General features: G+C 51.7%; 3 protein-coding genes across 3 annotated transcripts; 1 reads left to right on the top strand and 2 right to left on the bottom strand.

The window, feature by feature from the left end:
- Window positions 1-11,731: 11,731 nt before the first annotated feature.
- J4E87_010399 (uncharacterized protein) lies at window positions 11,732-13,469 on the bottom strand (the record flags this gene model as incomplete). The annotated part of the gene is given in 4 exon segments (XM_049381973.1): window positions 11,732-11,891; window positions 12,013-12,868; window positions 12,881-13,408; window positions 13,466-13,469. The coding sequence occupies 4 exon segments, from the start codon at window positions 13,467-13,469 to the stop codon at window positions 11,732-11,734; spliced, it is 1,548 nt and encodes a 515-aa protein (XP_049228244.1).
- Window positions 13,470-15,731: 2,262 nt separating this feature from the next.
- On the top strand, window positions 15,732-16,800 carry J4E87_010400 (uncharacterized protein; the record flags this gene model as incomplete). Its single annotated transcript, XM_049381974.1, has 4 exons — window positions 15,732-15,766; window positions 15,822-15,951; window positions 16,002-16,234; window positions 16,287-16,800. 4 exons carry the CDS (start codon window positions 15,732-15,734, stop codon window positions 16,798-16,800), a joined length of 912 nt encoding a protein of 303 aa, XP_049228245.1.
- An 8,256-nt stretch (window positions 16,801-25,056) lies between these two features.
- J4E87_010401 (uncharacterized protein) lies at window positions 25,057-26,553 on the bottom strand (the record flags this gene model as incomplete). Its single annotated transcript, XM_049381975.1, has 1 exon — window positions 25,057-26,553. One exon carries the CDS (start codon window positions 26,551-26,553, stop codon window positions 25,057-25,059), a length of 1,497 nt encoding a protein of 498 aa, XP_049228246.1.
- Between the last annotated feature and the right edge of the window lie 1,375 nt (window positions 26,554-27,928).

A 27,928-nucleotide genomic window follows, 5' to 3' on the forward strand; every position in this document is an offset into this window, starting at 1 on the left:
CTTCCTTCATCAGGACTTGGACTTCCTTCATCAGGACTTGGACTCTTCCTTCATCAGTACTTGGACTTCCTTCATCAGGACTTGGACTCTTCCTTCATCAGTACTTGGACTTCCTTCATCAGTACTTGGACTCTTCCTTCATCAGGACTTGGACTTCCATCAACAACACTTGGGCTTCCATCATCAACACTCCATCACCATGGATGTCATCCGACACATACTTGACCACCCTTGGACAGATCGACATGGACCGTGCGCGACCACTCTCCTATCCTAGTCGCCTGAAGCTTGCTCTTTCCATGGTCCATAGAGATCACGTGCAAGGCTGCCTATTGGATAAGGCCACATCTCGCTAAACTTCGTCTCTAGCTACCTAGCCTTAAACCTATTCTTAAAAAGACTTAATCGCCGGCATCTCACAAACTTTAAACACACTACTGCAGCTAAGCCGCCGCCGCTATGCCTCTCTTCTACAGGCTCCTGCTCTTTATCGCGAAGATCTTACTTTAAGAAGACTACAGTCTTTACATTGTAAGCTTACTTAATACCTTTATTATATAGCTTTTGCTAACAAGATAAAGGGAAATCTGCGCCCTATGCTAAAACTACATAAATTCTACTAGCGTTAATAATCTACAGTAGCGTCTCCTAGCCTGCGAATTTAAGAGTATGCAGCGTCCTATTATCTGCGCCTATGCCTACAACTAAATCTAAAGGGCTGCTATCTAAGAAGACAACAGGGGTAAAGCAAGGTAGACAAGGATCGCTAGCTTAGACCTAAGAGATTAGCATTACTTAGTTATAGGCATCTTATTCTGCTAGGTGTTAGTCTAGGCTGTTCGGGTGATAAGCTCTATATTCTAGATATTCTAGAAATTTAAGCTGAAGGCCCTGCAACTCTTTGCCACAAGTTTTCGCCGAAGGCTTCAGATCGACGCGCATTGAGAAGCGACAAGAAGCCAAGAGCGGCGGGGGCGAACTCACCAGAATGGTCGACGACGTCAAGATAGCGCAGCGTGCAGCGCGATGGTAGCGACAGTGGTGATGGCAGCAACAGTAGTGTTGGCGGCGTCAAGGTCGGGCGACAGGGATCCTGCTTGCCAGCTAGCGATTCCTGGAGGTGATAGTTGTGTGTTTGAATTGGCGTCGACCCGTGGTGGCTCGTGGAAGTGGAAGTGCATTGCTGCGTTTCGAGTGAGGGCGCGACACGCGAGAGGGTGCAAAACCCCAACGCGGGGTGGCGTCGACAGGGCATGTACCATGAGGTGCGCTGGTTGGTCTGCGACGAGAGTTAGCTACCATGAAACAAGTATTGCACTCCACTCTGTCTTGAACGGACAGATGCGATGCAGTACCGTTGCTAAGAGATTGTTGCAGCTGCGCAAGCTCTGCGCAATCTCTTTGGATCTTGTTGCGCACGGCTGCCTACGCCGATGTCCCACAAAGCCTCTTGGTGAAGAAAAAGCTTTGCGCTCAGTGAGAGGTAGCCTGTCAGCTCAGTTGTTGAGGCGAGGGCTTAACAGAGCTTCTGTGGCTGGTGACAGTCGGCGGGCGCATGGGAAAGCGTACGATATCGTTGCGCAAAGCGCTGCGACGACGCGGCGACGTCGTGAACTAAACGAAACTTCGCATGGGTTTGCGACAAGATGCGACAAGTTCGAAAGAGCGATTGCGACGCGGTGGGGTGGTGTTGAAGAGAGGGAGCAAAGCTTTAAGTAAGAAGACTTTTCAACTGAACGCAAGAGCGTGGCCGGGGCTCAAGGCCGCGTACCAGAGGCTTCGGTGATCGGTGAGGTCTAGGCAGCAGTCTGTCGGCGTTGCAGTGGCCAGCGCGTGGTTGAGTAGCTGGTCGCAAGTGCGCGCGTCGAGCTGCTGCTGCGCTGCGACAAGCAGGCGACTGCAGCAATATGGCACGAGGGAGCTGTAGTGCGCGAGGAGATTTGGAGGTATCTACAACGTTGCGACGAGCTCAGATCAGAGCGACCGAACGAGGACTTAGGTGTGGTGGTGAGGTGGGGTGGGGTGGTTGAGGGCCTGCGATACTTGCGGACGACGACGACGACGACGGTGACGAAATCTCTGCAGTCTTGGCGACGGTGTGATGAAGTGAGCGCAAGGTAGAACAATCGGCGTGCTACTGGCGATGGGGCGTGAGTACGTAGGCGTCAGAGCAGCAGGCAGTTGGACCTGGGAGAAGACGTGTCTTTGCGGCAACAATAGAACGGTCGGCGCGGTAGAGACCGAGTGAGCGAGACCCGTGTCCACGAGGGATCAGGTAGATCTGCAGCGGCAATCAAGGTGCTCCATGATGATGGCATCGAAAGAACACGGTAAGGGCCGTGAGGCAGGCGTCGGTGAGTATGCTTGGGTTGCACGTGTTGAGCGCGTCGAGCGCGCCAACGGCAGGCGGATGACGAATGCTCAATGCGTGAGACACCTCTGGCAGAGCATCATGAGTTTGAGCAGGTCGTCGATGCGCGGTAGCGACAGCAACGTTGGTGGCCAGGAGATGGAGAAGCGTCTGGGAAGCGATGTGATCAGGCGAGTCCGAGGGCCGCATTGCTGGTTGACAATTGACAACGCTTGTCCGGTGGAGTGCGCGCTGTCTCGAAAGGCCTTTTGTCTTGTCGGCGAGAGGTTGCGAGGTCATATGGTCAGACATGCGACGAGGGCTTGAGACTTTCAACTGCGCAAAGCTACCTCTCTGTCTTGTCTCCAAGAGCTAGGCGCCATACCGCACCGGCGCAGTGCCGGGGGCGCAGGTCTCATCTTCTCGAATTACGCGCAGACGGCTTCGCGACTCTCTCACGGCGAGTAAAGGTCGAAGGTTTGTGTTGTCGAGCGGTGGGTGGGGGGTGGGGATGAGAACGAGGGTGAGTTGGCGGAGGTGCTGTCGAAAAGCTTTGCGCAAAGCGATATATGCGCCCGCCTCGCTACGTCATCAAGACTTTCGATGATTAAGGTCAGATCTCGTCGGCTGGCGTGCTACCGTTCAGGTGACCTCGATTGGTTTATCGCGCGTTGCGTGTGGTGTGCAGTCGAGAGTGGGTTGTTGCTGGTGCTGTCGAAACGCTTTGCGCAGAAGACGTTTGGCACTCGCCTGACTACGTCATCAGTGTTTCTTGCGATGAATATGATTTTTTTTCAGTGGGCTTGTTGCTTTCCAGAATCTTCTACTCCATCGCCAGCTGTGTGTTGGACGCGGAGGAACATAGCTGTCAACTATGCAAAATCCGTGGCGGTGGGACTGTAGAATGGCTTCGCGCAAACCGATGTTTGCGCCTCTTTCGCTATGTTGACGCATGTCTCTCTCGTGACGAGTGTGGAGTCTTGATAGTTGTCTTGTCGCGTCAAGTAACGCCTTACTGCGGCGCGGTGAGCTGCGTGGGCTTATCGCTGACAGACGACATTAGACCGGCGGCCTCGAGAAAGTACGCTTCAAGGAGTGGGTGGACTTGTCGCTGACAGTCAATACTAGACGTGCAGCCTCGAGAGGGTACGCTTGTGGGTTCGCATCGCATTGTATTTATTCATTTGGTTGCTAAAGTACATCTCATCCACCCATTTCCTTCACACACAGTTCCAGTTGGTACTGTTGAGTCTTCTGTTCCTCTTTGACCATTTTCACGCACTCCTCCGCTTCTTCTGCTTCCATATTACACATGAGAGCTTTGTCGACGGGACGGGATGCGGTGCGTTTGATTCTTTGAAACAAGTCTTTCACCATACGCGTCCATCTGTTTCGTGCTGACAATGCAAGCCTGCCCTCATTCTGCGTTTTACGGATGGTTTGCGTTGCCTCTAAGATACCCTGAACATGTTAGTATTGGTAGTGGCCGTTGCGGATATGCTCTACTTACGCATGCAGCTTGTGTGGAAGTAAGTGGATCCCATAGACACTGGCGTTTGATCTCGTTGCATAAACCGACGTTGGGTTTCTTGTTCAGCTCCTCCAGTTTCCCTACAGGTAATCTGAGTACTGCAAGACCTTTGAGTGAAGTTACGCGCGACAGCATTACATAGGCACTACCGTTCGAAAGCGTTTGCCCTGGAACTGATGACATGTCCACGATGACCTTCTTGAAGGTCTGCCCTTGGCTCTTGTAGTCTGTAATCGCGTAGGCTGGAGTGAAAGGTAGCCCGCGAAAGCTCCAAGATCCGTTGTAACCCTTGAGCTTTACGGACGCTTTTGCGGGGAAGAGAGCGATGCAGTTCTTCGGAAGGCCAGGGTCGACCTCTGGCAAATCTTTGCTCGGAAACTTCAACTCCACAATGACGTAGTCGGGGACGTCCCGCAGGTCAAATTCGTCGAGGCGGCCATTATCGGATGCGTCCCTGAGCCGGTTACGGTCGTTCTCACTGAGTCCAATGCCACGAATCCATCCCAAAGTACCGTTTGTGATTTTTAACTCGACATGTAGATTCTTCGTGATCTGGATAGGCATACCTACGTGGAGGTACAGCTTTGATTCCATATTCTGGTGCTGTGATGGGTTGAGTTGGCGGATCAGACCGAGCGTCTCGAAGCCAACACCATATTTGTTTGTGCGTGATGGCGTGTATGGACATGCGTAGCTGAACAGCGTCTGGTTTAAGGCCTTGGAAGTTGATCGAGCGCGTTGATAGTTGAACTCGCGACGAACGTTGTGTCTTCTACAGATCATGATTGTATCTGGGCCGGAGAAGTCGCTGAGATCCGCTAGTCCTTGGCTGGATGCCTGCTCATCAGCCGTGTCCCCTGCTGGGTCAGGACGAATCAGCCGAGATGTCAAAAGTTCCCAGTCCTGTTTCTCTGCGGTGTGGGTGCGTATACGAGACAACGTAGCGACGAATTTGATATCATCTTCATCCACCTGTTGTTGTCGCATAACCTCGTCCAAGTTGATCACGCGGTTAAGTTGGTGCCAGAGTGTTCCACAGGCAACTCGGTATGTGTGCTGAAAGTCCTTCTCGGCATCCGCATCCGTCAATTGGGCATATAAGTTGGTGTCACCCACGCAGGGTAGTTGATAAAAGTCGCCAAAGAAAAACGTGTCCACGTTGCCGAAAGGAAGACCTGAATCGCCTGTGGACTTGGCGCGCTCAAGCGCTTGGTGCATCTCAGCCAACGTGCGCTGGCCGAGCATCGAGCACTCATCGACAATGACACAGTTGACACCCCTGCGATGTTGTTAGAAATCGACATAATGAAGCACAGGTTGACGACATACTTGAACTTGTTTTCTGACTGAGTCTGCAAGCGCTGTGCTTTTGCTTGGGACACTTCCGCAGCAGCCTCACCGCGACACACCAGCGAGAAGCTGCTATGGATTGTACTCCCGTTGACTTGAGCCGCAGCGGTTCCTGTGGGAGCTACAGTGACCAGCTCGTGTCCCTTGTTCATGGCGTCATACCAGGTCGTGATTGCTTGAATGACCTGGCTTTTCCCGGTACCGCCCACCCCAGTGATCAAGACGCGGTTCGCTTTGTAGTCTTCCCCCTTCTTCATACGTTGAAGACATGCGCGAACACCCAAATAGAAGGCTTTGGTCTGCTTGTGGTTCAGTGTCATCATCTGCTGTATCCGGGAGAACTCCTGCAAGCCAAACTCTGTGAAATCTTGGGTGCTACGCTTTGCATTGTGCTTCCAGGGGTTATCTCGGTCGCTGTCGGCTGGCTCGTCCAACGGGTCATTGGGCTTGGGGGCGTTTCCATTCTGGCGCTTCTGTTTGACCTTCTCGTTTTCCCTGGTCAGGTCATCGCGTGACTTCTTCGCAAGCTTGCGACACTCATCTCCGCGGGCTTCATTAGTAAAATCGGTGAAACCAGTATCAACCCCTGGCATGTTTCCTGCTTGCCACCCCTTGGGATTGTCGAACGCCTTGTTCTTTCGGAGAAGATCCATCGTTGCGCTCAGCTCGCCTTTGCGACCTACACTCCTTTGCTGTGCTTCGTACTCTCGCTCAATCCGCGCAAACTCTGAAGGGTCCATCGCAAGTCCGTCTTGCACGGCATCGCGCTCTAGAGCATAGCTCACGCGTCCCGCGGCACTCTCTTTCGCCCGATCTTGTTTCCGCTCTTCCTTGGACTGCTCCTCCATGTCGTTAATCTCTTGGATGTTGTCCATGATCTGTATGGCCTCATTGCTCTGTTGGGTGTTCAGAGCTTTGAAGGCCTCCAACGCTTCCCACCAGGATTGCTCGGTGCTCTTGAGATCGTCCAAGGTCGACCAGGGCTTCAGGTAAACAAGCAGCATCTTGGCAAGTCTCTCCTTCTTGGCAGTGTCATCGGTCTTCGCGTTCGGAAAATTCGCGCATATGGGTACCGGGGTACGTGACAGTTTCCGCTCGTACATCAGATGTGTCTTTTCCAGCGGGTGTTTCGGCTGAAACATACCGCGGACGTGTGCGTGGGCGCCTTTCTCCATCTTGTCTTCCAATGCCTTCCGTTTTCCTCGCGTCTCACGAACGAAGTGAGAGACAAATTGGTAAAGAGACAGGCCTTTCAGGTTTGTTCCGCGATAGACGTAATCTTGGACTGCGTTGCTGCGGATGATCTTGCCGGTCTTCCTGTTCAAGCGCAGTGTGCTTGAAATCCCGTTCTTGGAGTTCGAGTCGTCACCAGTGCTCTCGTCGGGCTGATCGTCCCCTGTGTGCTGAGCGGCCGCGGTAGTTTCGTCTTGGTCTTCGTTCTCGAGGTGACTTCCGTAATCTTCTTCCATATCGCCGTTAATCAATAGGTCTTCGACTCCCGCCTCCGGAACGTCTGGCTCCTTGCCGTCTTCCAAGTCCTTGATCCATCCTAGAAAAGATGCCAAATTGACTTTGTGGAACTGGTCGGAAGCGTAATGGTCCTTTTTGTTCACGATATATGAAGCTAGCGCGCTGTACGACAGCTCTGGACCTAAGTCAGCACAGTCACATTCAAAGACAATTGGCTCCTTACCTGCTTGACTCTGAATCCTGTTGCTTGTGCGATTGATCATTGATTGACCGTTCCTGGCAGGGCCCCGATCATCTGGGCCCCTGGGTAGATAGAAATCGTTCATTTTCTGAGCCATCCGGACAATATCGTTAAACCGTTCCATAGACATCTCCGATTTGGTCATGTATTTCGTCATGTAGTAGACCTTGCAATAGCTGCAGGCGCCAAGGAAGGTAGGCTTGCAGTCCTGATTTCCACGCATGCAACTTAACAATACTGGCGAAAAGCTGTTGATCCATCCGTGTCCACGTTCAAGGATGATTTCTCCGACGTTGTTGATAAGTGTGTCGTCGTTGTGGTTCATAGGATATTTGTAGCGACACTTTGGTTTGCACTTTTTGTTTGCTCCGCAGGTGTGTCTTTGGACCTTGTACATAAGCTATAATTCTAGTCAGTACGGGCACTGGTTAAACGATGAACACCCCATCCACGCACCTCATATTGATCCAGGCGAATCAGCTCCGATGAAAGGTCCTTGGCCACAACGTCCGTAGGATCATAGCTAGTCGGCGTGGGTGTCTGATCCTCAGCATTGGGACTCTTGTCCTCCGGGGGTAATGACGTTTGGAACTTCTCGACTTCGGCTGCAGCTTTCATGTACCACAAGATATCTTCGTAGTCGGCTTCATCCAATGGTTCTTCTAGACGAGGGATGGGTCGAAAACATTCGTGGTCGTTCTTGTCGTTGTCGTTGGGTACGTCCGGTACGTCCAGTACGTCTTCTTGCGCAGTGACAGCTGTCTCCAACGAAGTCTTCTCTGTCTCTCCCTCCCCATCCGTGTCGGCGCTGTCTGGTGTTGGAATCGTTGTAGCTTCGCATGCTTGTGGCTCGGGTTCGCGGGTTTCCGGCTCGTTGTGCGGTTCTCGATCGACGTCGGTGGATATGTTCGGCGGTGGCGCTGTTGTGTGACTGTTCTGGGCATCTGGGTTGTTATCGGTATCTTCGTTCACTGGATAGACATTTGTTAGCAATGACAAAGTGGTCGTCGTGTAGTGATGCCTAGGTATGTATCTTACCTGCACTCGGGCTTGGAGTTGGCAGCTGCTGCGCGGCATCGCGGGTAGCGATGCGCCGGAGATCGGCCCGAGCTCGGCCTGCTCGGAGTTTGTCCGACCGAATTTTGGCTTCCTCGTCTTTCGTGCGATGGAGGTGACCATCGATGCCGTTCGTGCAACAACCATCCACATACTGTGTGATCCATGCTTCTAACTCCGCGTCCTTCATTCCCTCGAGATTCAGCTTCTCCATAAGGTCGCTGCACTTTGGAAGTTCCTTTAGCCAGACTAGGAAGTGCAGATGAAGGCCGCCGTGCTGATTAGTCTCAACTGTGCCGTAGTGTCCGTTCGCATAGCCAAACAGTCCCTTGTGGGTTCCGTTGCCGATCAACACATCGGTAACGACGTTCACCATGATGTCGAAGTATTGGGCTGAGGCCACGGGGTTGTTCGCCGCGAGCGCTGCGCGGACCTTGGCGGTGTATTCTTTGATCTCCTCGTTCTCTTTTTCAAGGTCAATTTTGCCGCCGCACAACTTCACCATAAGCCTACTATGGCCTTCTGGAGGACTGATAGTACACCAGAACTATGCGAACGTCAGTCGAAGAAAGGTCAGGAGTATGGTCTAGACTTACAGCTGGACGTCCGTACTTGTGTATCATTCCCCATATCTCGTCGCGGCTATTGCGACGCGACTGGGCAGTCCCTATGACATTGCCAGTTATGGCGCGTACTGCTCTCACAAGATCCTCAAAAGCTTTCCTATACTGCGCTAACGATGCGTCATTCTCTCTTTTGGGGTCAAGCACAGCATCCAGCGTCGCCGCGTCAAGCTTCGAGATAAGTTCCGCAGCCTTCTGTCCATAGGCCGAATTGCAGCGAAGGCATGTCAGCCTCCTAGTTTCCATCCGTAGATATGTGTTGGCCGTTAGAGGTAGAAAGAAAGGATGGTCGGCAAATCCAGCGCCCTGGACCTCAATCTTGTCGGCTCCAACAAGACCTTGGTACCTGATGAAGCGGGGGCCACGTCGAAGTAGAAGTCTGATGTGTTCCTGGAAGGAGAGCTTGTACGGAAGATGCGGATCGGACTCGTATTTTTTGGGCCATGGGTTGCATCCACCCACCCCCAATGGATAAAGCACGGGTAAAATGGATGGTAGGTGCTTCGGATCGTTCTCATCGCATAGTTCGTTGCTACGTTGGAGAGTGACGGGTAGTCCTGTGATTATTTAGTCAGCTTGGGCCCAACTGATGATCACAACCGATTTGCATGGCTCGTAAGCCATGCAAATCAGCTGTATTGAAAGCGGCCGAACCTACCAGCAACCTTTTGAATCCCAACCCCAATCTTCTCTCTCTGTGGCATACCGGTATGGTCCATCAAGGATATGGTACTTCTACTGAAGACGAATGGTTCCCTCTCACTGCCATCTCCAGTAGAATCTTGTTCGCCATGGACCCCTCTATCTATATCAGCCTCGGGGCTCGCTCCTGCGTCGACCAGGTCCTGCTCGGTTATCGAGGCCTCATTGCCGTCCACTGACTCATTGTCGTCTTCTTCAACGGACGCCGCGGCCTCATCGTCAAGGTATTCTTGGTCGGCGGATGGTTCTTCGTCGGCGGATGGTTCTTGTTCGGCGGAAGAAGAAGGTGTCGCACTGGGTTGCTTATCGCTCGGGGCATCTGGAGACGGTGACGCCTCGGCAGGCATGATGATGCTTTCGGGTATCCCTCCATCATACATCTTCGCAGCCTCTTCGTCCCATACAAGATCTTCATACAGAGGGTTGTTTCTCTTAAGCCATTTGAAAGCTCGGAACAACTTCTGGGGATCGACGGAAAGCTGCTGGCGGAACGTATCAGACTTTCCTTTGAAGTTGACCAGGTTGACCTGGATAGAATCGGCGAGAACGTCTGCTGTGAGAGGCAGGCTCATTACGCGGGTGGCCATTTCGCCATAGTTGTGAGTAAAAGCGAGCCAGTGTCCACTGGATGCTCGCTGGCGCGTTTTAAGATCATCGGAGATAGTGCGCTTGAGCCAAAACATGGCTTGGAGCGCGCGTCGCGAAGCTATCGCCATTTGCTCAACCTCACTCAGGCAAGCAAGCTCCTCCGGGATCTCGCCCGTGAAGGTGAAGTTGGCATAACTTTGCTTTGGTGGTCTCGTGTTCTTTATCCCAAGGTGATCAAAGCAGCCTTCGCACATCTGGAGCCGCCCGCCCACTACGCCAGCCTTCTCAATGAACTTGTTCTTCAGGATCGGCATTCCTTCGACGCTGAACATCTTTTCGTACTTGTCTTGATATTCTGGATCTTCTGCCCATGTTCGTTGGTGCCATGCCATGAAATCTTTGGGAACTTCCAGGGTGTCGACGCTTTGGAGGTGTTTGTCGATCTGATCATTATCAAGCTTCTTCCAGACACGCTCGAGTACACCACAGACACCACAGATTCCTCGGTGCTGGTATTTGTTTCCAAGGCGTTTGCGAGCACGACGCATGAGGCGTGTTTTTGCGTGCTGACTGGTCAAGTTCCTGGTAAACCAGTCTCCAAAGTTCTTCGAAGGGACGTTGACATTAGTACCGAAGGCTGGAGTACATCAGTCAGCAAACATATACACATAAAAGCAACAGATCCGCCTCCGGGTTCAAAGCTGAATGGAAATTGATATACTTACCATGACGTGTGCAATAGTCGCCCACCTCCGCGGCCTTCCGGCACGTCCTTAGCCCATATTCCTTGTCAGGGCCCTTCTTACTCGAGCGTAGATGCACAGTCTGTATGATCATGGCACAAAGTTTGTTTGTACGTTGCACCTTCTCTCTGCCTTGGTCGCCTGTCAAAGCTGGGCCATTATCACTGAACAAGGTAAGTTTGCTGTTGAGGATTCACGCGACAATTCGATCTTACCTGCTCTCCTTCCGCTTCTCTCCTGGGTTAACAGAGTAATCCCGAGACACTGGTCCAGCGCCTGTTAAAGGCGTAGCTTCATTCTCGAGCGTCGTGGGTGCAACATGGGGTAGCGATGGTGCGGGTGCTAACTTTGCTGGACGACGAAGAGTGCTTTCGGAGGCCGCACGCTGAAGTCTCTTCTTCTCAGCTCTTTCTTCTCTTCTTCGTGCGGATCTAATAGGCTGGGGTGTAGGCGTACGAGTCACGATCACATGGGTAGCTGCGTTTTCGTGACCTGTTGGGTAATGATGCGATTGTTGAGAATTCGTGCTCGTAGTCATGGGCGCATACGAAGATGTTGGTGGATGGTATCCGAAAGTATGCAATAGCTGCTGGACGCTTCGAGTCGATGGATTGAAGTGGGACCGGGGCGCCTCGTAGGTTTGGTACTCTTGCTGGCCTGGCGTACCATAAGCGTATGGTGATGAGTACTGACTTCCAGATGCATGCGTCGAATAACCTATCTGAGGGAAGGCGACTGGTCTCACCATATTAGCCATGTGTGAATAAGAGGCATATGAGGAGGGGCTCATCATGTGTGATGTACTGGCGTAGGCTGGAGAAGGCACAGGAGTATACGTCTGAGGGGAGGCGACTGGTCTCACTATATCAGCCATGGGTGAATAAGAGGCATATGAAGAGGGGCTCATCATGTGTGATGTACTGGCGTAGGCTGGAGGAGGTACAGGAGTACACGTCCGAGGAGAACTTGCGTACATTTGTCCGGGACTTGTTGTGATGTGGTTCGGGTTGTAGCTTTGCAGTCCTGGATAGGGCGAGACATATTGACGCGGTCTCGCAGCTTGCGCTAAAGACGGCGTCACATATGGTAGAGGGCGATGCCCTTCGTGTTGACGCACTGCCTCTTGATACTGCGGGGTGGGGCGAAAGGCTTGCTGTGACATGTCATGTTGGTATTGAGATGCGAGCGGTGCGGCCACTTGAGGATAGCCTGGATGTTGCGATGTATTCCTGTGGTACTGGGGAACTGTTGAAGGAGTGCTAGAAGGTGGTGTTGGAGGAAGCGCGTGATTTGGCTCCGTGCGTTGTACCGGGGTAAACGAATCACGATGCCTGACCGGCCCTATCGCCATCACTGACGCTTTTGGACTGGATATTCTCGCTTCAACTTGTTCATCCCTCTCATAGGGATGGCACTGGGACTGCGGAGCGTTCAAGATATTGAGATGGAACTGGCCCGAGTGTAGTGGTGCGACTGCCACTTCATCTCCATGTTTATCGAATACTCTCATCTCTGTGTGGTTCCAATTTCCATTGTAGTGGTGGATTTCGGCCAGTGTTGGAATCGATACCACGTTATGTCTCGCAGCTGGTGCATATGCGACGCGTTCCAGCTTCACTTCCTTTCTCACACCGTCCTTCTCTGAGACCACCAGTAGCGCAGAACCCCATCCATCTATGGCCAGTTGGGAGCCATCTTGTGTGGCAATGGTATCAGCTTCAGCCCGAGCCGAAACAAAATCGTGCAGCCACGCCTTGTTATTCGTAACGTGAATCGAAGCAGCCGTGTCGAGAATCCAGGAACATACCTCAGGTATGCTCTTGAAGTTGATCTTTGCGATAGACTGCGCGGAATATCTCTTCACGTAGCCATACCTCTTCTTCCATTGACAGAAACAGCATTCGGTCGCGGACGATGGCCATATGGAACTCCAAATGCTCAGTATCTTGGTAGTGAGATGATGCGCGCAGTCAACCAATAAGGCTTTCAATGACTGGAATGAGCAGCGCTCGTAGAGTTTGCAACATTCCGCGAACCAGGTGGAGATACGCTGAACACAGGAGTTCGAGAGGGCTCTCAGTGGCTGGAACAAGCGGCGTTTGTAGACTTCCAGATACGATGCGATGGCGACGATCCAGCTGAATATGTCGAAGTTGAAGCGGGAGACAGGCATGTCTGCATTGCGGGGCATGCGAGTGTCGTTATCAGAGTGATCTGGGCACGTACAGGGCGGTTCGTGTTTGGCACCCGACCCATCTCGGGCGAAGGACCAGACGTCCAAGCTCATGATATCGGTAGCAGAACACTGCTCCAGATGCTCCAGCCAAGCCTCATCATCTTCACTAAGTAGAAGTTGACTGGCTAACTCGCGCATGTTCTTGGCGTATTCGGCGGGATGCGCGAAGAGGGCTTTGTGGACATCCTCGGTAACGCGCTGCTTGAACTCGGCTTGTTCCTGGTTGGGAAATAGTACGTAAATAGCCTTACGGATGCGCTGTCTGAGGTTGGTCTGTTCGTAGTCGGAAAGTAGTGCGTGAAAAGCCTTGCAGACGCGATGCTTAAGACTGGTAAACAGAGAGCGCCTTTGACTCAGACTGCTGCCTGGTACTGGTTCGGGCTGGTCATTGAGATTGCGCTTTGGCATAGGGTATGATTGCGATGGCTTTGATGGCTTTGAAGGCTTCGAAGAATTAAGACTGGTCTCTTCGTCGCTTTCCTTAGCTTCCTCCTTGACAACCACAACACGATCATACTCTGATAAGAGCTTGTTGTAATTGTCGGCCATCAAGTACCAGACACGCATCCGCTTACTCATAGACGTGGAGAACTTGTTGTAAGGGAGCTCATGACGTAGCAAGTTATCTCTGCGGTACCACCTTTGCCGAAACCATGTATAAGCATGCGCCGACCAAGTTTGCCAGCATCTTGTAATTGCTTTGACTAGCTTATGTACATATTGGCCCAGCAAAGATGGTATGAACGGGAGGCATAGCCCAAGCATACAGCTTAAGGCTACCCGACAGAGAATGATAGTAACCAGCTCACCATTGCTGCTCTCACGCACGCCCTCATTGTATTGCGGCTGTGTGCGCGATGAGCACAATAGCAGGACTGAGCTTAGTCCGCCGAAGCTTAGGACCGTGAGAAGAAGAAGAAGCAGGCGCGCGCTTCGACGTCGTCTCAACATATCGTATCGAATACTGCGCGGTAAGCATGGAAGCAGCAAAAAGGATTGCAGGTACACTGAGGTAGGATCTGAAAAGGTGACGATTGGTATCGAGGGTGACCACTGTCGCAACAGCCTTCAGGACTAGGCAGAATTTGGGCGAGCGATCTACTTTCCAGTGCAGCAAGTCGGAAACAACCCGCAATTCTGATATTTCAAATGCGACAGCGGTGTGTGTGTGCTTCGAAACAGAGACACTTACGTAGATAGTAACGCGGCCGGTTGCGCGACAGCCGACGTTACCTATCTAGGTAGGTAGTACCCAGGTGGTCAGGCAGCGACCACGACACTGCGGGTTCAGCTTCGTGAAGGCCCAACGGTAAGGGCCCCGCAACGTCGTACCTGAGTAGATGAGCAGGGACATACCGAATGCAAGAGGTGAGACAGTTCCACAAATCGTGTCGAGTAATGGCCCTGGCATGCTGAAGTATACCGTCTCCATTAAAAAAAAAATAACGTTACATACCTACCTAGGTATCAACGGTGTATGGTTACAACATGGTCGAGCTGACCGTCGAGCGTATACACTTCGTAGTACTACTGGAATCAACTATCACTGCTACGAGGTCCTTACTCCGCTGTTGCCAGAGCCGTGATAAAGGGCGGCGCTTCAAAGTAAGAACGGAGAAGTTATGCACAAGCGCACGTTTATTCATCGAGTTCGCTTGCAGCGTGCGAACTGGGAACGTGCGCCGAACTCTTTTTTCTCTGCGTTTCTTGTTCGTTGGGGGTGGGGCGTCCCATACTTCGCGTCTACATATGGATGCGGATGCAGATGCCGAGCCAAGATCGTACTCCACAGTGGGTCTATCTAATCTGCAAGGACGGGACGAACGCCAACCTTCTTGTTTGCGCGCTCGTCTCGTGATGATCCGATTGCAATGACTTTGAAGGTACCCTGGGTGGTTGGGTATGTGATGACTGTGATTTGCCGACGACTGCCCAGGTGATTCTGAGCTGGTACGCTCCATGTACATCCACGGTACGGCGATGAGTCTCCTCCTCATCACATCTCACGATACTTATCCAGGAAGGGCTAACACTACCTAGGTATCCTCTTTGGTAAGATTTCAGGATTGAGTAGCGCTTTCTAGTGAAGAGCCTTCCCGGGCCGTATGCTGATAGTGCTTGCAGTAGCGTAGGAAAGCAGCCACAGGACGAGCGATTTTGACCAACTTTTGGAAACACAACCAAGAGGGTTTAGGGGCTTGCTTGTATCGAGTTGAGAGATAAGCGCAGGGCCGATGGTGGATTCGAATTCTCGGCCAAGGTTTGCGGCAGCTATTGGTGCTTCAGTGGAGTAGCTAGGTATACCGGAACGCGTGACGGAGCGCATATCGTGTAAGACGACATGGTCTATACTACAATATGAGAGAAACCACTACTTGGATCAAACGACTTTGGCGGTTTTGTGCAACTCTAAATACGTTCAACTCTTCTCCCAATTCTCAACATGGTGACAATACTTGTCGATTGTTACGACTGAAACATGAGAAAGACGGCACTACTCGATTGCGGGTCACGTAGTCGAAAAATACTTAACCTTGTCACACCGCAGACATTGCCAGATGAGGATAAGGCGGATGTTTGACTTGGTGATCTCGATCGAGACAGTACCCTGTAGTCATTAAACGACCGTACCTACTTGTGGGTATCAGTGTCGCATGTTGCTTGCATAAGCTCATGACATTTGAGTATATAAGGACATGAGATTCTTCTCCTCTGAAGTCCCAAGCTACAGCTCGACGACTACATCCCCCAAGCTTTTCTGTGTCGACCACGAAGAGCTCTTCTATCGATCATACGACCTTTATACTTTTTTGTTGAACACCCTTTGGCAACGCTGCCACGATGAGCTCACTAGTTGTGAACCGGGGAACGGAGGAGTAAGTATACCTTGGTACCTATCAATGCAAGAGATCTTGTGCTAATGCCAATCAGGGTTATGAGGAAACTTGACCTCGAGAACACTCTCATCTCAAGGATGCAGGACGAGCCCACATTGCCCATCAATGCCACTGGTTTCGTCACCAACTCTGCCGCCTCTACCATCAGCCCGCTGAAAGCCAGGGTATGTCACTCGAACGTCTACTTTTGATGCTTTACTGAGTCTTGACGCAGCTGGTTCATCTATTCGTCGAACTGGTACATTGCCGGTACCTTCATGCGGACCCTGAGAGCAGGTTTGCCAACAACACCACCGTTGTTGGGCGTAACTTCAACTTTTCGGGGATGATTCCTTCGGACGCAAACACCGCCGCGGTGGCACATACCGCAGCGGACCTTCGCATGCTCCGAGCAATCGTCAACGGTACGTGGGAACCACCAGCAAGCGACCCAGGCGCGCGCCTTGAGTAAGTCATTCCAAACCCACGTTTTGGTGATACATGTACTGACAGCGTGCAGTAACAGGTCGTTGGGCGTCGCCGAGGGTGGAATCTTCCGTCTCTCGGAAACACACCATCAGGTGCAGAACAGGCTGAAAGACCAGTTCAGACTTAGGTACGGGGGCAAGCCAGAGCGTGAGGTCCACACGATGGCTGTTGAGGAGCGTATGCGTGGCTACCCATGGATACTTGACGCACGCAACGCAACCCCTCCCGCGAGCAACGCTCCTGCGGACATCGCAAGATGGCGAGCTGGTTTGCCACGCGCCACCCCAGGCGAGGTTATGCCACATCAACTCGGTATGATCTACCTCGTCGAGGAGACCTACAGGGGACAGCTGTCCTTCAGTGACAAGACACCGGTCTGGAAGACTCGGCTTGTGCCGCAAGCCCTCTACATCCTCCAAGACCCCACTACCACCTCTGAGCTGGAGGGACTCGGTCCTATGATCGAGTTCACTCCCTCCAAGCGACCCCGCGAAGAGGATGAAGACTCATCCCCCTCTTCCAAGCGTGTGAACTCTAGTCAATAGGTGTGCGAGGAGGGTCACCATTGACGGTCAAACGTGTAGGGAGGCTATTGGAGGATTTCTGCTCTGCAGTAGTCAGTTGGTTGAGTTGAATTGGAGATTTTGTACTTAAGTATTCTTGCTGGCAAGACATTTGACGGACTTTGTGGGACGGCGCATCAGGTTGTACATAGAAATATCATCGTATTCCATTTGTTTCTCTTTCCATTAGTAAAATGAAGTGTTTGATAATAATCATGGTCTTGAAGTGTCGGGCTTGCCCTTTCAGTGTGGTGGTCTTGTTGCTTTGTTCGTTACCTCGATCAACTTGAATATCGCATACTAAGCGAGTGTCCGTCATATTTACGTGGCAAATGCTCATGTTAACAGGCGACCGTGTAGTACTGCCGCCCAGATGCTGAGAAGTCCATCACTAGTGTGTACTGGGCGATGAGTACGTTTTGAACTCGTGTTCTGATGGCCAAGCAGGCGAGACGATAGCGCCGGTTTGTACTCTTTAGTGAGCTCTTACGCTCGTTATCCAAGTCTTGCCCTGTGGGCGAGGGGATAGCAAAGGTGTTCCGCTGTTCCGCTTGAGACCCGAAGGCTGCTGTACCGTACAGCTGGTATGTTCCTTGGTTACGACGACGCTTCAGCATGGCAGCTAACAGTGGTCAGACGGTCGTCGTGGCCAAGTTATAGCTCACATGAGCGTTCCCTTCAGGAAACACATGTCGCCATGCAGCCCGAAACCGAGGTAATAGCGTAAGGACTGATTAGGCTCAAACACGAAAGGCAGAGTAAACCATGGTGGTTTAGCAAGGTTGCGCTAGAGCGTCGAAGGGTTCTGGCCCGTGAACAGTCTCTCGGTAGATCCCTTCTCATGACATCAGAGCAGAAGAGTTTCCTTGCGACTATGTCCATCACGACATGTCACGACATGGAATTCCCCCTACAGATACTGTGGAGTGGCTGAACAGACATCGGCGACTTCGACCTTCAGGCTCACCTCGGAAGCTTCGTGGGCCTACCATGCTGAGGGTATCAGCCTGCCAGGCGTGCCCAACATGACTGACAAGCAGAAGCGCATGAGAACAAGACTGATCCTGAAGACCATCTACCCCAACTCAATGGTCAGAACCGATGTGACCGTCCGCAGAGATATGTATGAAAGCGCGATGGCGCGACGGGTGCCCAGAACCCCGAATCTGCGACCAAACGTGCTATCAATGTAGTCGGGGCCGCAGCTTGATCGTCAGAATATACGCAGGCTGGTGTCGGAGGGTGCGGCGAAGCGAAGGCGGTCGTTCGAGCGTTTCGAGGGCGAGGGTTGAAGTGGCGCTAGGGTTTGTTTCTTGCTATCTTTCAGTCAACCCTCGCTACTATGTCTCATGTAAAACAGGGCGCAGATTCAATCATACTCCCTCTGCGGTAATCAATCTACAGGTCTCGCGAGTGACTTTGCTGGCGCGGTTCTGTTGGTCCTCGGTTGGTGTCGTACACATGCGCTGATTGCCATACTGTCGGATTGGATTACTGAAGCCTTCTCGCTGTACGTCGATGACCTGGACGATTTCGCTCGTCGGATTTGCGTGTGAGTTCTGTCACTGGAAAGCATATCTAAAATGTCGGGGGCTTCGAGGTTCGGACGTCACGCGGTAGGCCCCTGACGCGCTGCTTACGCGTGGGGCTCGCGCCGAGCTATGCGGCGCTTGTAGGCGCTTAGTCACCCTGCTGGATAGGAAGTCGGTCACGCATGGTCTTGCATTCATGCAGGCACTAAGACGATATCTTTCTGAAAACTCTTGTACGGAGAGTAAAAGCTAGAATGCGATATCTTATCTGGAACGCAACTTATCTACCTAGGTATACTTATTTTCTGTTTACAAGCGCACTCTACCGACGAACTCAGGTACCCGTCCAGTTGATAGGTGAGCGGCCCGTCTCGCTCTCCATTGGCTCGAACAATTCTTCTGGGACCCATTCGCCTTCTCGAATACTCCGTGATGGCTCCGCGAGTATGTATGCTTCGCGGAAATGATCGCCCAGACAGCCAAGAATGTTCTTTTTGGAGCTTCTATTGTCTAACTGGTTTGATAGTTCGTCTGCCATAAGCCTATTGTCTAAGTGGATGCGAACTGTGGGAAAGCCTGGGAACGTCCAAATATCATCTATCTAATGCGAGGTCTTGACAACGTTGCGAAGCTGTTCTGCATCTGTAATCTAATCTGACAATACAGTAGGTGCAGTAAATTGCAAAGCATTTAAAAGGTTAATGACACTTATGCCGTCGTCCCTACGAAGCCTCCTCAGAAGCGTATAGAATCTGGCCCTTGAAGATCTCGAGGCTCTACCGGGATAGTATAGGCCTAAGCATTGACACGGTGGATCAGTGACTTGCATGGAACTGATAGCCTTGATGAGAAGCCTTTGAGGAGCCGTATCATCGAGTAAAAGTGTATGAAGAGTAGCCATAGCACGTAGACTAATTTCCCAACGGCCCATACGATGTGTAATGCGGTGCTCTTCAGAAAACAGTACATCGAGATATGGGTTGATTCGGAGATGGCTCATGTCCAAACAGGCAGCCGAGTATTCAACATAAGATCGAAGAGCTGTATTGGGTAATCTCCCTTGAGGCAGATTCTGAGGGTTCAAGTTAAGATGCAGCTGCGATTCAGTATCGGGCAAACCGCGAGACCTTGCGATCAAAGTCTGTATATGCGGATATTTGCGTGGCGAATGCAACCAGTAGGGGTGCTCCATTACTCTTCGCATGTTCGACGCAAGCTGTGCTTCTGGGAAAGTACAGAAGTTCGGGACATTTGGCAGAGGATGCGACCTCCAGTTATCGTATTCCACAGGCGTACCCGCTGTCTTGAAAGCACTAGCTGCTCGGTTCGTGCTGCTCCTAATAACATCGAAAGCTGAGGCACGCCAAGATGGGGAGACCCACAATGCACGAACTTGTACTTCAGGCCCTGCAAAGTCGAGTATCATATCCAGTAGCTCACGGATACCGAGGGCGGTGTGTACTGAGCAAGGGGCTGGCTCAGACAGGTGTGATTGTAACTGCTTTGTAGCAGGTAGTTCGCTCGGTATGTGAGTCTGATAAGTGGCTATGCGCCTCTCTATTCGCTCGTCGACTTGTACTCTCCACTGTTCCACGGCCGATTGTTCATTCTGCGAATAAAGTGGTGGTGTTTGTGGAGGGAGGTTGAACCTGTCAGACATCTTGTATCTAGAAAAAAGGGCCTGTTCGCGGTGCGGCGGAATAGAGCGTCTTGTTGAATACAGCGCAACAAGGAACCGGCGTCTGTGTTCCTGAGGTCCCAATCTTGGCTGTTCGCTGGGTTCGGGGGAAGGGGTCGTTGGAGCAACAGATCCCGCGTCGGATGTCATGTCGCCTGAATCAAATGTGGAGTTGACGTATTGGTTGGATTTGAATGCGAAAGGGTGGGGATACGAGAGGCCCTGGGGACGATGGTGCAGGCGGCGGCCTATCTAACGGTACGCCCTCCGCCCTAGCACACGAACGCCAATCTCTCACGTCTCCAGCCGCCATCGCGTGCCACACCAACACGTCACCAACGCTTCGTCCTAGGGGTTGCGACACTGCAGTCCATGAAGTTCCTCTCAAGAGCATTGAATATGGTGTCTACCGCTCCGTTTGACCCCCCCTCAGCAATGCGCACGACGAAGCCAGGCCTTGACCAGAGGCGCGATACTACCTAGGTAAGTTAACAGAAGGAGGAAGTCCGCCTTCGCACAACCTCGACCAGCACGCAGCCACCCACAGTACCAACTACAGCAGCGCCACAATGACCGGACGCCTCAGCACCGCTGCGCTGCTTTGCTGTACTCTGCTCTCACGCAACCGGGAAATGATCAAACAATCCTCGTACGAACCCTCGCTCTCCCACCTCTGAAACGGTGCTTCTGACACCTCCTCACCCTATCACATCCTTCGCTGGATCGCACCGCCACGAGACGCCTCTGCCTATGAGGAGACAAAGGACACGCGCATGTTGGAAAGACTATACATGTTCACATACGGGAAGCGTGCAGCAATGCTGGTAGTGCCACAAGCGGATTGGACGTTGGAGAGAGGATGTAACTGTTCGTCAAGCACCGGCATCGACGAAATTTATTGGTGTCCATGGTAGTGGACGAGCAATGAGTCTCCGCCTAGCCTTGGATGGATTGGTGCCGGAGTGTCACTGAACACATGTTGGACGCAGGCAAAGAAGGCGGTGGGAGGATCCCGAAGCATACTATTGCTATATACAGAACAATAGGGAAGCAGTCGGTGCACGCAGGAGACTGTTGCGATGCAAAGACAAGCCCGATCGCAATGCGCTGGAGTTTCAGCGCTCAGGTACTGCCCGACTCTACGACTGCTCTCACTATGTGCTGACCCCAACCCCCATTATTACCATGAACTTGAGAACTATACCTCAGCTGTTCCAGTCGATGGGATCTCGATCGACGATAGCCCCAGCGGGTTCGAGAAGATCTTCCGATATCCACGCCATTTCTCTTGATCGCCTATCAGGCTCGGCTTTCATCTGAGTATAGCGAGTGAAGTTGGCCCGCGGCGTTTGTGCACCAACGTTGTCTGACATTCTGACACTGTCCAAGTAGACATGTATCGTAGGTGCACCAGGTATATTCCAGATGTCATCAATACAGTGTGAGCGCTTGATGTCATCGGCAAGACCATGAGCGTTCGCTAGCCAAGCTTCGTGAGTGGTGGAAGCAGCGTCTTGTAGCGCAGGCAAAAATTCGCAAATCCGTACGCCATCAACGTTCTCCACTCTGACTAAGAGTTTGGTGCGCCCGGCTACACCACCTCTGGGGTCATTGTGGTAGAGACCTAGAGCACGGCAAGGCGGGTTGGTGACGTGCATGGTTCCGATACTGTCTAGCAATTCTTTGCTAGCAATATAGTTGTTGGGTACAAGTGTTTTCAGGGATGGCGAAAGCCTTGGGGACGATGAAGGCCGCAGGGTAATCTCCCATCGGCCTAGACGGTGTTTAATCTGGTCATTCCTTGCGAAAAGCGCATCGAGGTAAGGGTTGATCGATAACTGACTTAAATCGAACCAGCACCTTGACCTACGCGGAGGCTCGCTGAGTAACCCTTGCACGAAATGTGTGTGCCAAGAGGCACGTGCATAGTTGGCGAGCAATTGTTGTCGTAGAGGACTTGAACCTCGTGCAAGAGCAAGCCGTGCTGGGAAGTACTTCGACTTGTGGCGTCCGAAAAGACCCTGCGCGAGTTGATTCATTACATGCCGCTCGAATTGTACTATTTCCTCCGGGCTAGGCTGTAGAGGCGCGACAACTCGTTCGTTGATTGGCCGTCCGTGTTCTATGGGCTTGTACGACAGAGTGCTGAATAGTTCGGTCGAATCGCGAATTGCGACAAGTGCCGAAGACCGCCAGCTTTTCGAGACGCCGCATGCTTGAATCTGCGCGTAAGGACCCGCAAACTGTATGATAGCATTACGTAGCTCGGCTATTCGAAGCATCCGATGTTCTGAGCGGCGATGGTTCTGGTGAGAGCCTCGCATGTCGTTGGGTCGAGTGCTGAGCGCTGGGGCGAGGTAGGAGAGACCGGTGATCCAGGGAACAACACTGCAAAACCAGAAGAATGGTATTACCAACAGGAAAAGACCAGCTACCACACATGATAGATATGAGGAGCGCGCATTCTGGTAAGAGTAGTCTGCTATACGCCTCCTCACCTGGCGTTCGGCCCGTCGTCTCCAGTCTTTAACGGCCGACTTTTCGGAGGGCGAGGGCGAGGTAAATATGCGTATGCCCAAAAGCTCGCCAACTTTGGTTCGTAACTCGCTCTCCAGCACGAATGGAAAGCATCTGCCATCGAAGGGTTTTACTGCTTGTGCATACGATGACCAATGCTCTCTGCGCAGTGCCTGACGAGACTCTTCCGTGTCGTTATCGGTGGGTTGTGTTGCTCGTGCATATGATATCCAGTGCTTTATGCGTAGGGCCAGACGAGAGTCTTGTATATCGCCATCGATAGATTGTGCGGCGTGTGCGAATGATAGCCAGTGACCTTTGGGACGCCAAGCCCTACGACGGGATTCTTCCATGTCAGCAGCAGCGATTAAAGAGGACTTACAAGGCTTGAGATTCTGCTTCGCCAGCGATTTCAGTACCTAGTGTGCAACACGGATAATTGCCGCTCTTAACGCTGCCCAGGTCCAGTGTACGCGTGTACCTAGGCACGCGGTGGAAGAAATTGGCCGGACTCTGCCTCACCAAACCAAGCTTATCGATAAGTAGCTGTCAGGTCCCGGCCCCAAAGGGCCCAGGCTAACTCAGCATCAGCTATAAATACCTTACAATCGCTATTATAGCTTAGTAGCAATTCGCTTCTAGTCTTTTTTAGAACAATACACCTAATTATAGTCTAATATTGTGCATCTAGTATTTAACTTAACCTATTATTTAATAGTAGCAACGTTGTTTAACGCTCTCTTACAACACAACAACAAAAGAACAAAAGAATATAAATAACTAGAAAAGTAGAGCTTCTAATTCTCTAAATTTTTAGTTATTAGGATATTCTAAACTAAGTTGTGTGTGCAGAGATATAGGGATGTAAAAGAAGCAACTTTGTTAAGTTCGGGGAAATATTTCCACCGCGTGCTAGGTGCTAGCGGACCGACCTCGGCAAGCTTGAAATTACCCGTCCACGGGTGCACTTGGGGATCACCCACGTAGCTCAAATTAGAGACACGCACATCTTTCCACACTATGGTGGAGCGATCCGTCAATGATGCGTAGCACCTTATTCCAGAAAGAAAAACAACGGAAACTCCCTAGATCCTACGTTGACGTTAGGTTGCCTACTTTGCATACCTATTTCTATCTTAGGAAGGCTACAAACCTGTTCGGTTTTTACTTTATATGAGGTGGTAGCGAGCAGCGAGCCACTGGCACTCTGACAACTCATCCTTGGAGTCATGGCCATGGAAGCAGGTGTGTAGCCGCAACCGAGAGATCTCGTGATGGTAAGCAGGTTGGTGGTATGAACCGACAGTACTATTTGATAAAGCAGGCATGTCACATGATCCCGAAAAATCTTTTCTCAAATATTTTATCGACACCGCAAATTATCTGCCTCAACGTAATGGCTACATTCGCGGCAATGAACATCATCACGACAGTGGCGGCCATTACCTCGCCAGGCAGGGTCGCACCCATAAGGCGTACTCACGGCAATCCCGTTATCGAATCTCCCGATGAAAGATACTTCTGCTTGGAGGAAAATAAATCGTATCTGCAAGCGATTATAGAGTGGTGGCACAATCTCAGGACACAAAGGAAATACCTTCGCATCGCGAACCGCAATCATCGAGAGTCTGCACTATACCGTCTACCTAACGAGCTTCTCGAGCAAGTCGCCATGTACCTCCCTCCCGCCGACCTCCTAACGCTCGTTCGTACTTGCAAGCATACCGCAATCTTGCAACGCCGACGTTATTTCGATCAACCCGCTCTACTGGTGTACTGGCGACGCATGAGGCGCGATGTCTTCGTGCTCGAGAACAAAAGCTGGGGTCTGCCTGGGATGCTGTGGTGCGACCGTTGCAGCGACATCCACCCAAGGACTTGGTTCGCGAAGACTTTGAGAGATGCGCCAGACGATGGGAGGGAGTGCACGTTCGCACGGACTGCATGGACTCACTGGTGGTTTCAGCGTCGGATTAGTGTGCCGGAGAGGGTGTGATATTGGCCTGGAACCAGAAGTAGCTATCAACCAAATCAAGGATGTTGCAGCTACCACTGGACTGCAGCTTTGATGATGCTAGAATAGGAGAAGGTTAAGAGTGACAGAGTGCGATCATGCATACTGATAAGAGGGTGACAGATCCTCTAGGCTATTGGCCATCTTCGTAGGATACAGGGAAAATCCTTTCATTATTAATGGAACCAGTATCGTTAAAGATTCGTGCCACCTTGTACAAGAAAAAAGCTAAACATGCCTGCAACCTACATTAACGTAGAAACCTGCAAAGTAGGTGATCTAAGGTTGATGTAGGCTGCAGACCTGTTCAATCTTTTCCTTGGTTGGCGTGGTGCTGTAAGTAGCTCGGAACAGAACGCTTCTAGCTGTGCTCCCCTTGTGCGCATATGAAGATGGAGCTTATGAGCTGAGTATGCCTGTGTTGGCGCGTATGAAATAAAAGAAAGTAGGCAACGTGCTAACCATGCCTGACAGTACCGTAGTAACACCAATGACTCTCACACCTCCCAATCAACATTCGATCGTCCAGTCTCAGTCTTCATAGGCTCGAAAAGCTCTTCAGGGAGCCATTCGCCCTCTGTCGTTGCTCTGGGTGGCTCCGCGGACATATAGGCGGTGCGGGTGATGTGAAATTGGTATCCTAGGGACGTGGGAGCTGCCGGGTGTCCAATTCCGTCCATCGTTGCTGTATTGGCGTTTTCGATGTGAAGTATGTCGTCCGACATATCGTAGCTGTCTAGATGAATGCGAAATCTGGGCGTGCCAGGCATCCGCCACACGTTGTCGATCCAATGACCCTTTTCAGTGACCCTGTTGCGAAGCCCCTCGGCGCTCTCCGCCCACTTTCCTAGTAATTTCGGTGCGCAGTCATCAAGCGCATCAAGAAGTTCGTTGACGCGTATGCCGTCGTTGTTACGGATTCTCTTCAATAGCGCATGTGTGCCCCACGCTGACAATCCGCTGGCATCGTAACAGTAAATGCCCAAGCATCGACAAGGCGGGTTTGTGATATGCGTTGATCCGATAGCTTGTACTAGTAACCTCTCTGACGGTGAGGCACCCAGAACAAGATGGCCGGGTGTCGCGTTAGGACGTAGACTAATCTCCCATCTACCGAGGCGATGCAGGAAACGGCCCTTCTCCGAAAACAAGAGGTCGAAGTAGGGATTGACCTGGAGTTGTGTCAAGTCCAGCCAATAGAGCTCCGTATCGCGAGATACAGAGACCGTGCTATCGTGGTATTCGTAGTTGGCCTGGCTAACATCGAATTCGTTGAGAGTGCTTGCAACCGAATTCGGCAGATCACCCAGTTGCGCTATCCTTGCTGGAAAATAGATGTATCTCGGGAAATACGACTTGTTCCGCCAACTAATCATACGGTTGATATGAAGCGCGAACTGTTCGATCTGACGTTCACAGAGTCTTGGTAGAAGGTAAGCAGCTTGGTCAATAACTTGTCCGTACTCAATGGCCGGAGATGTCGATATCGAACGAAACGCCTCCTGGTTGCGGCGGCTTGTAATAACACATATTGCAGAGGATCGCCAGGCATCCGAGATCTGCAGTGCCCGGACTTGAGCTGGTGGGCCCGAGAGCTGCAGTATCAGGTCTAGGAGCTCGGGAATTTGAAACACTTGATGCTCTGAGCGACCCAGTGGCCGTGACGCGGATGTCGTTTTGCTTGTGCCTTCCGGGATGCATGTGCTAACGTTGTAACTGGATATCCGCTTCCTTATTCGGCGATCGACTTGCTGTCTCCATAGCTTCAACGCTGAAAGCTCCGCTTCTGAGTAGGGCGGAGCTGCTGCTGGGGGTGTGTTTGCGCGGTCTTGTATATGGTACCACTCCAAGTGGAGTTCCAGTTCTCTGGTATGTAGGTGTCGAAGATCACGGTATGGCTCATAGATCGAGTGGAGGAAGAAATTCCTAGGATCAGCCTGCAGAATTGACTTGTTGGCCCTTGATTGGATTACTGAAGATAGCGCGGCACCCATGGTCGCTTAGCAGGAAGGGGTCGGTTGTGAAGGTTTGCGAAAAATCGAAATACAGAGTTTAAGAGGGGTTAAGTAGTCGCCGCGTCTGCTTGTATAGGTGTTCTTTGTACGTGCCACAGTTGCTGGTACCACGAGATGTGTATGGCCTGGAAAACCATGGGCGCTAGCTAGGATCTGGCTTAGCGTGACCACGGCTCAAGCTGCCTGTGTAGGCAATGCTTCTGGGTTTCGCGCTCGAATCTGACATCTTCTGGCGGTAATCTTGAGCGTCCAAATTTGGGGTTTGGTAAGTCGGTAACGATAGTCGCCAGTGTACATTTGAACGAGTCAATGCTTCGGCAGCATGTATGTCGCAGCCTCAGATTTCTGCTGAGCGTCATACCAGTGCTGCAGAATACATTGCTGCGCTGTAGCAAGCAAGCGATCGCGATGGTATCATGAAGTCGGCAAGACAGTTTGGAGGCAGATGCAAACTTCCGAGAAGCCTGGACTAGAGCGTTTAATCGAAGAACGAGGTGGTTGTGCAACGCTCCAGATACCTAGGTACTTGTAACCGCGGCGAAGCTCTACACCCCTGGCGACGCTGTGCGCAAGTAAGTGAACAGGCAGGTGGACAGCGGAACAATCGATATACTGCCGGTAATGGGCGATGGACGATGAAGGAGTTATACGTAGGCGTTGAGGTAATGGGTTGCTGATGGACACGCGTCTTTTTCGCGACAACGGAGCGATTGACGCGTCAAGCGTAAACACGCTAATGAGGTGAGCAATTACGCCGCCCTCGGCGACAGATGAAAAGTGCTATAATGCGAGCAAAGTGATGCAGTTGTCGAAGACGATGCTTGTGTCGCGCCCATGAAAAAAACGAGCACTCCAGTGGGTGGTGCCAAAGGTGCAACGCGACGAAATATCGGGTACAATGTATATACTTTATAACCCACTATCACCTCCTACCCACCATTCATGTTAGCCCTCACATCGGACGCGAACTATCCAGATGTTCTCGAATTTCGCGGCTTTGCGCACGATGTAGAAATGTTCCAATCTCTGCTGGCGTTGTTACCTGGCACGTGCCTGGGAATCGCGCTCGGCTGGAAGTCGCTATCCAGGTTCCACGCTAACCCCAATTGGACGCTGTCTCCCACCTGCCGCTGTATTATCGCAGCTTCCCTGGCCTCTCTAGCTCCTCGCCTTTCCACACACAATGTAAGTACCCCCCACATTCTCATCTCGCAGACGAGCGCTGACATGTATAGTGAAATGGCCGGTCGCGGAAACTTCAGTTTCCAAAACAACTATCCCAACCAGGGCCACAATGGCCCTTACCAAAACAATCCGAACCAATGTGCCAACCCGAACCAATACGCCAATTCGA

The sequence above is a fragment of the Alternaria ethzedia genome, assembly GCF_023757985.1.
Source record: "Alternaria ethzedia strain BMP 0044 chromosome Unknown scaffold_48, whole genome shotgun sequence".
Lineage (NCBI taxonomy): Eukaryota > Fungi > Ascomycota > Dothideomycetes > Pleosporales > Pleosporaceae > Alternaria > Alternaria ethzedia.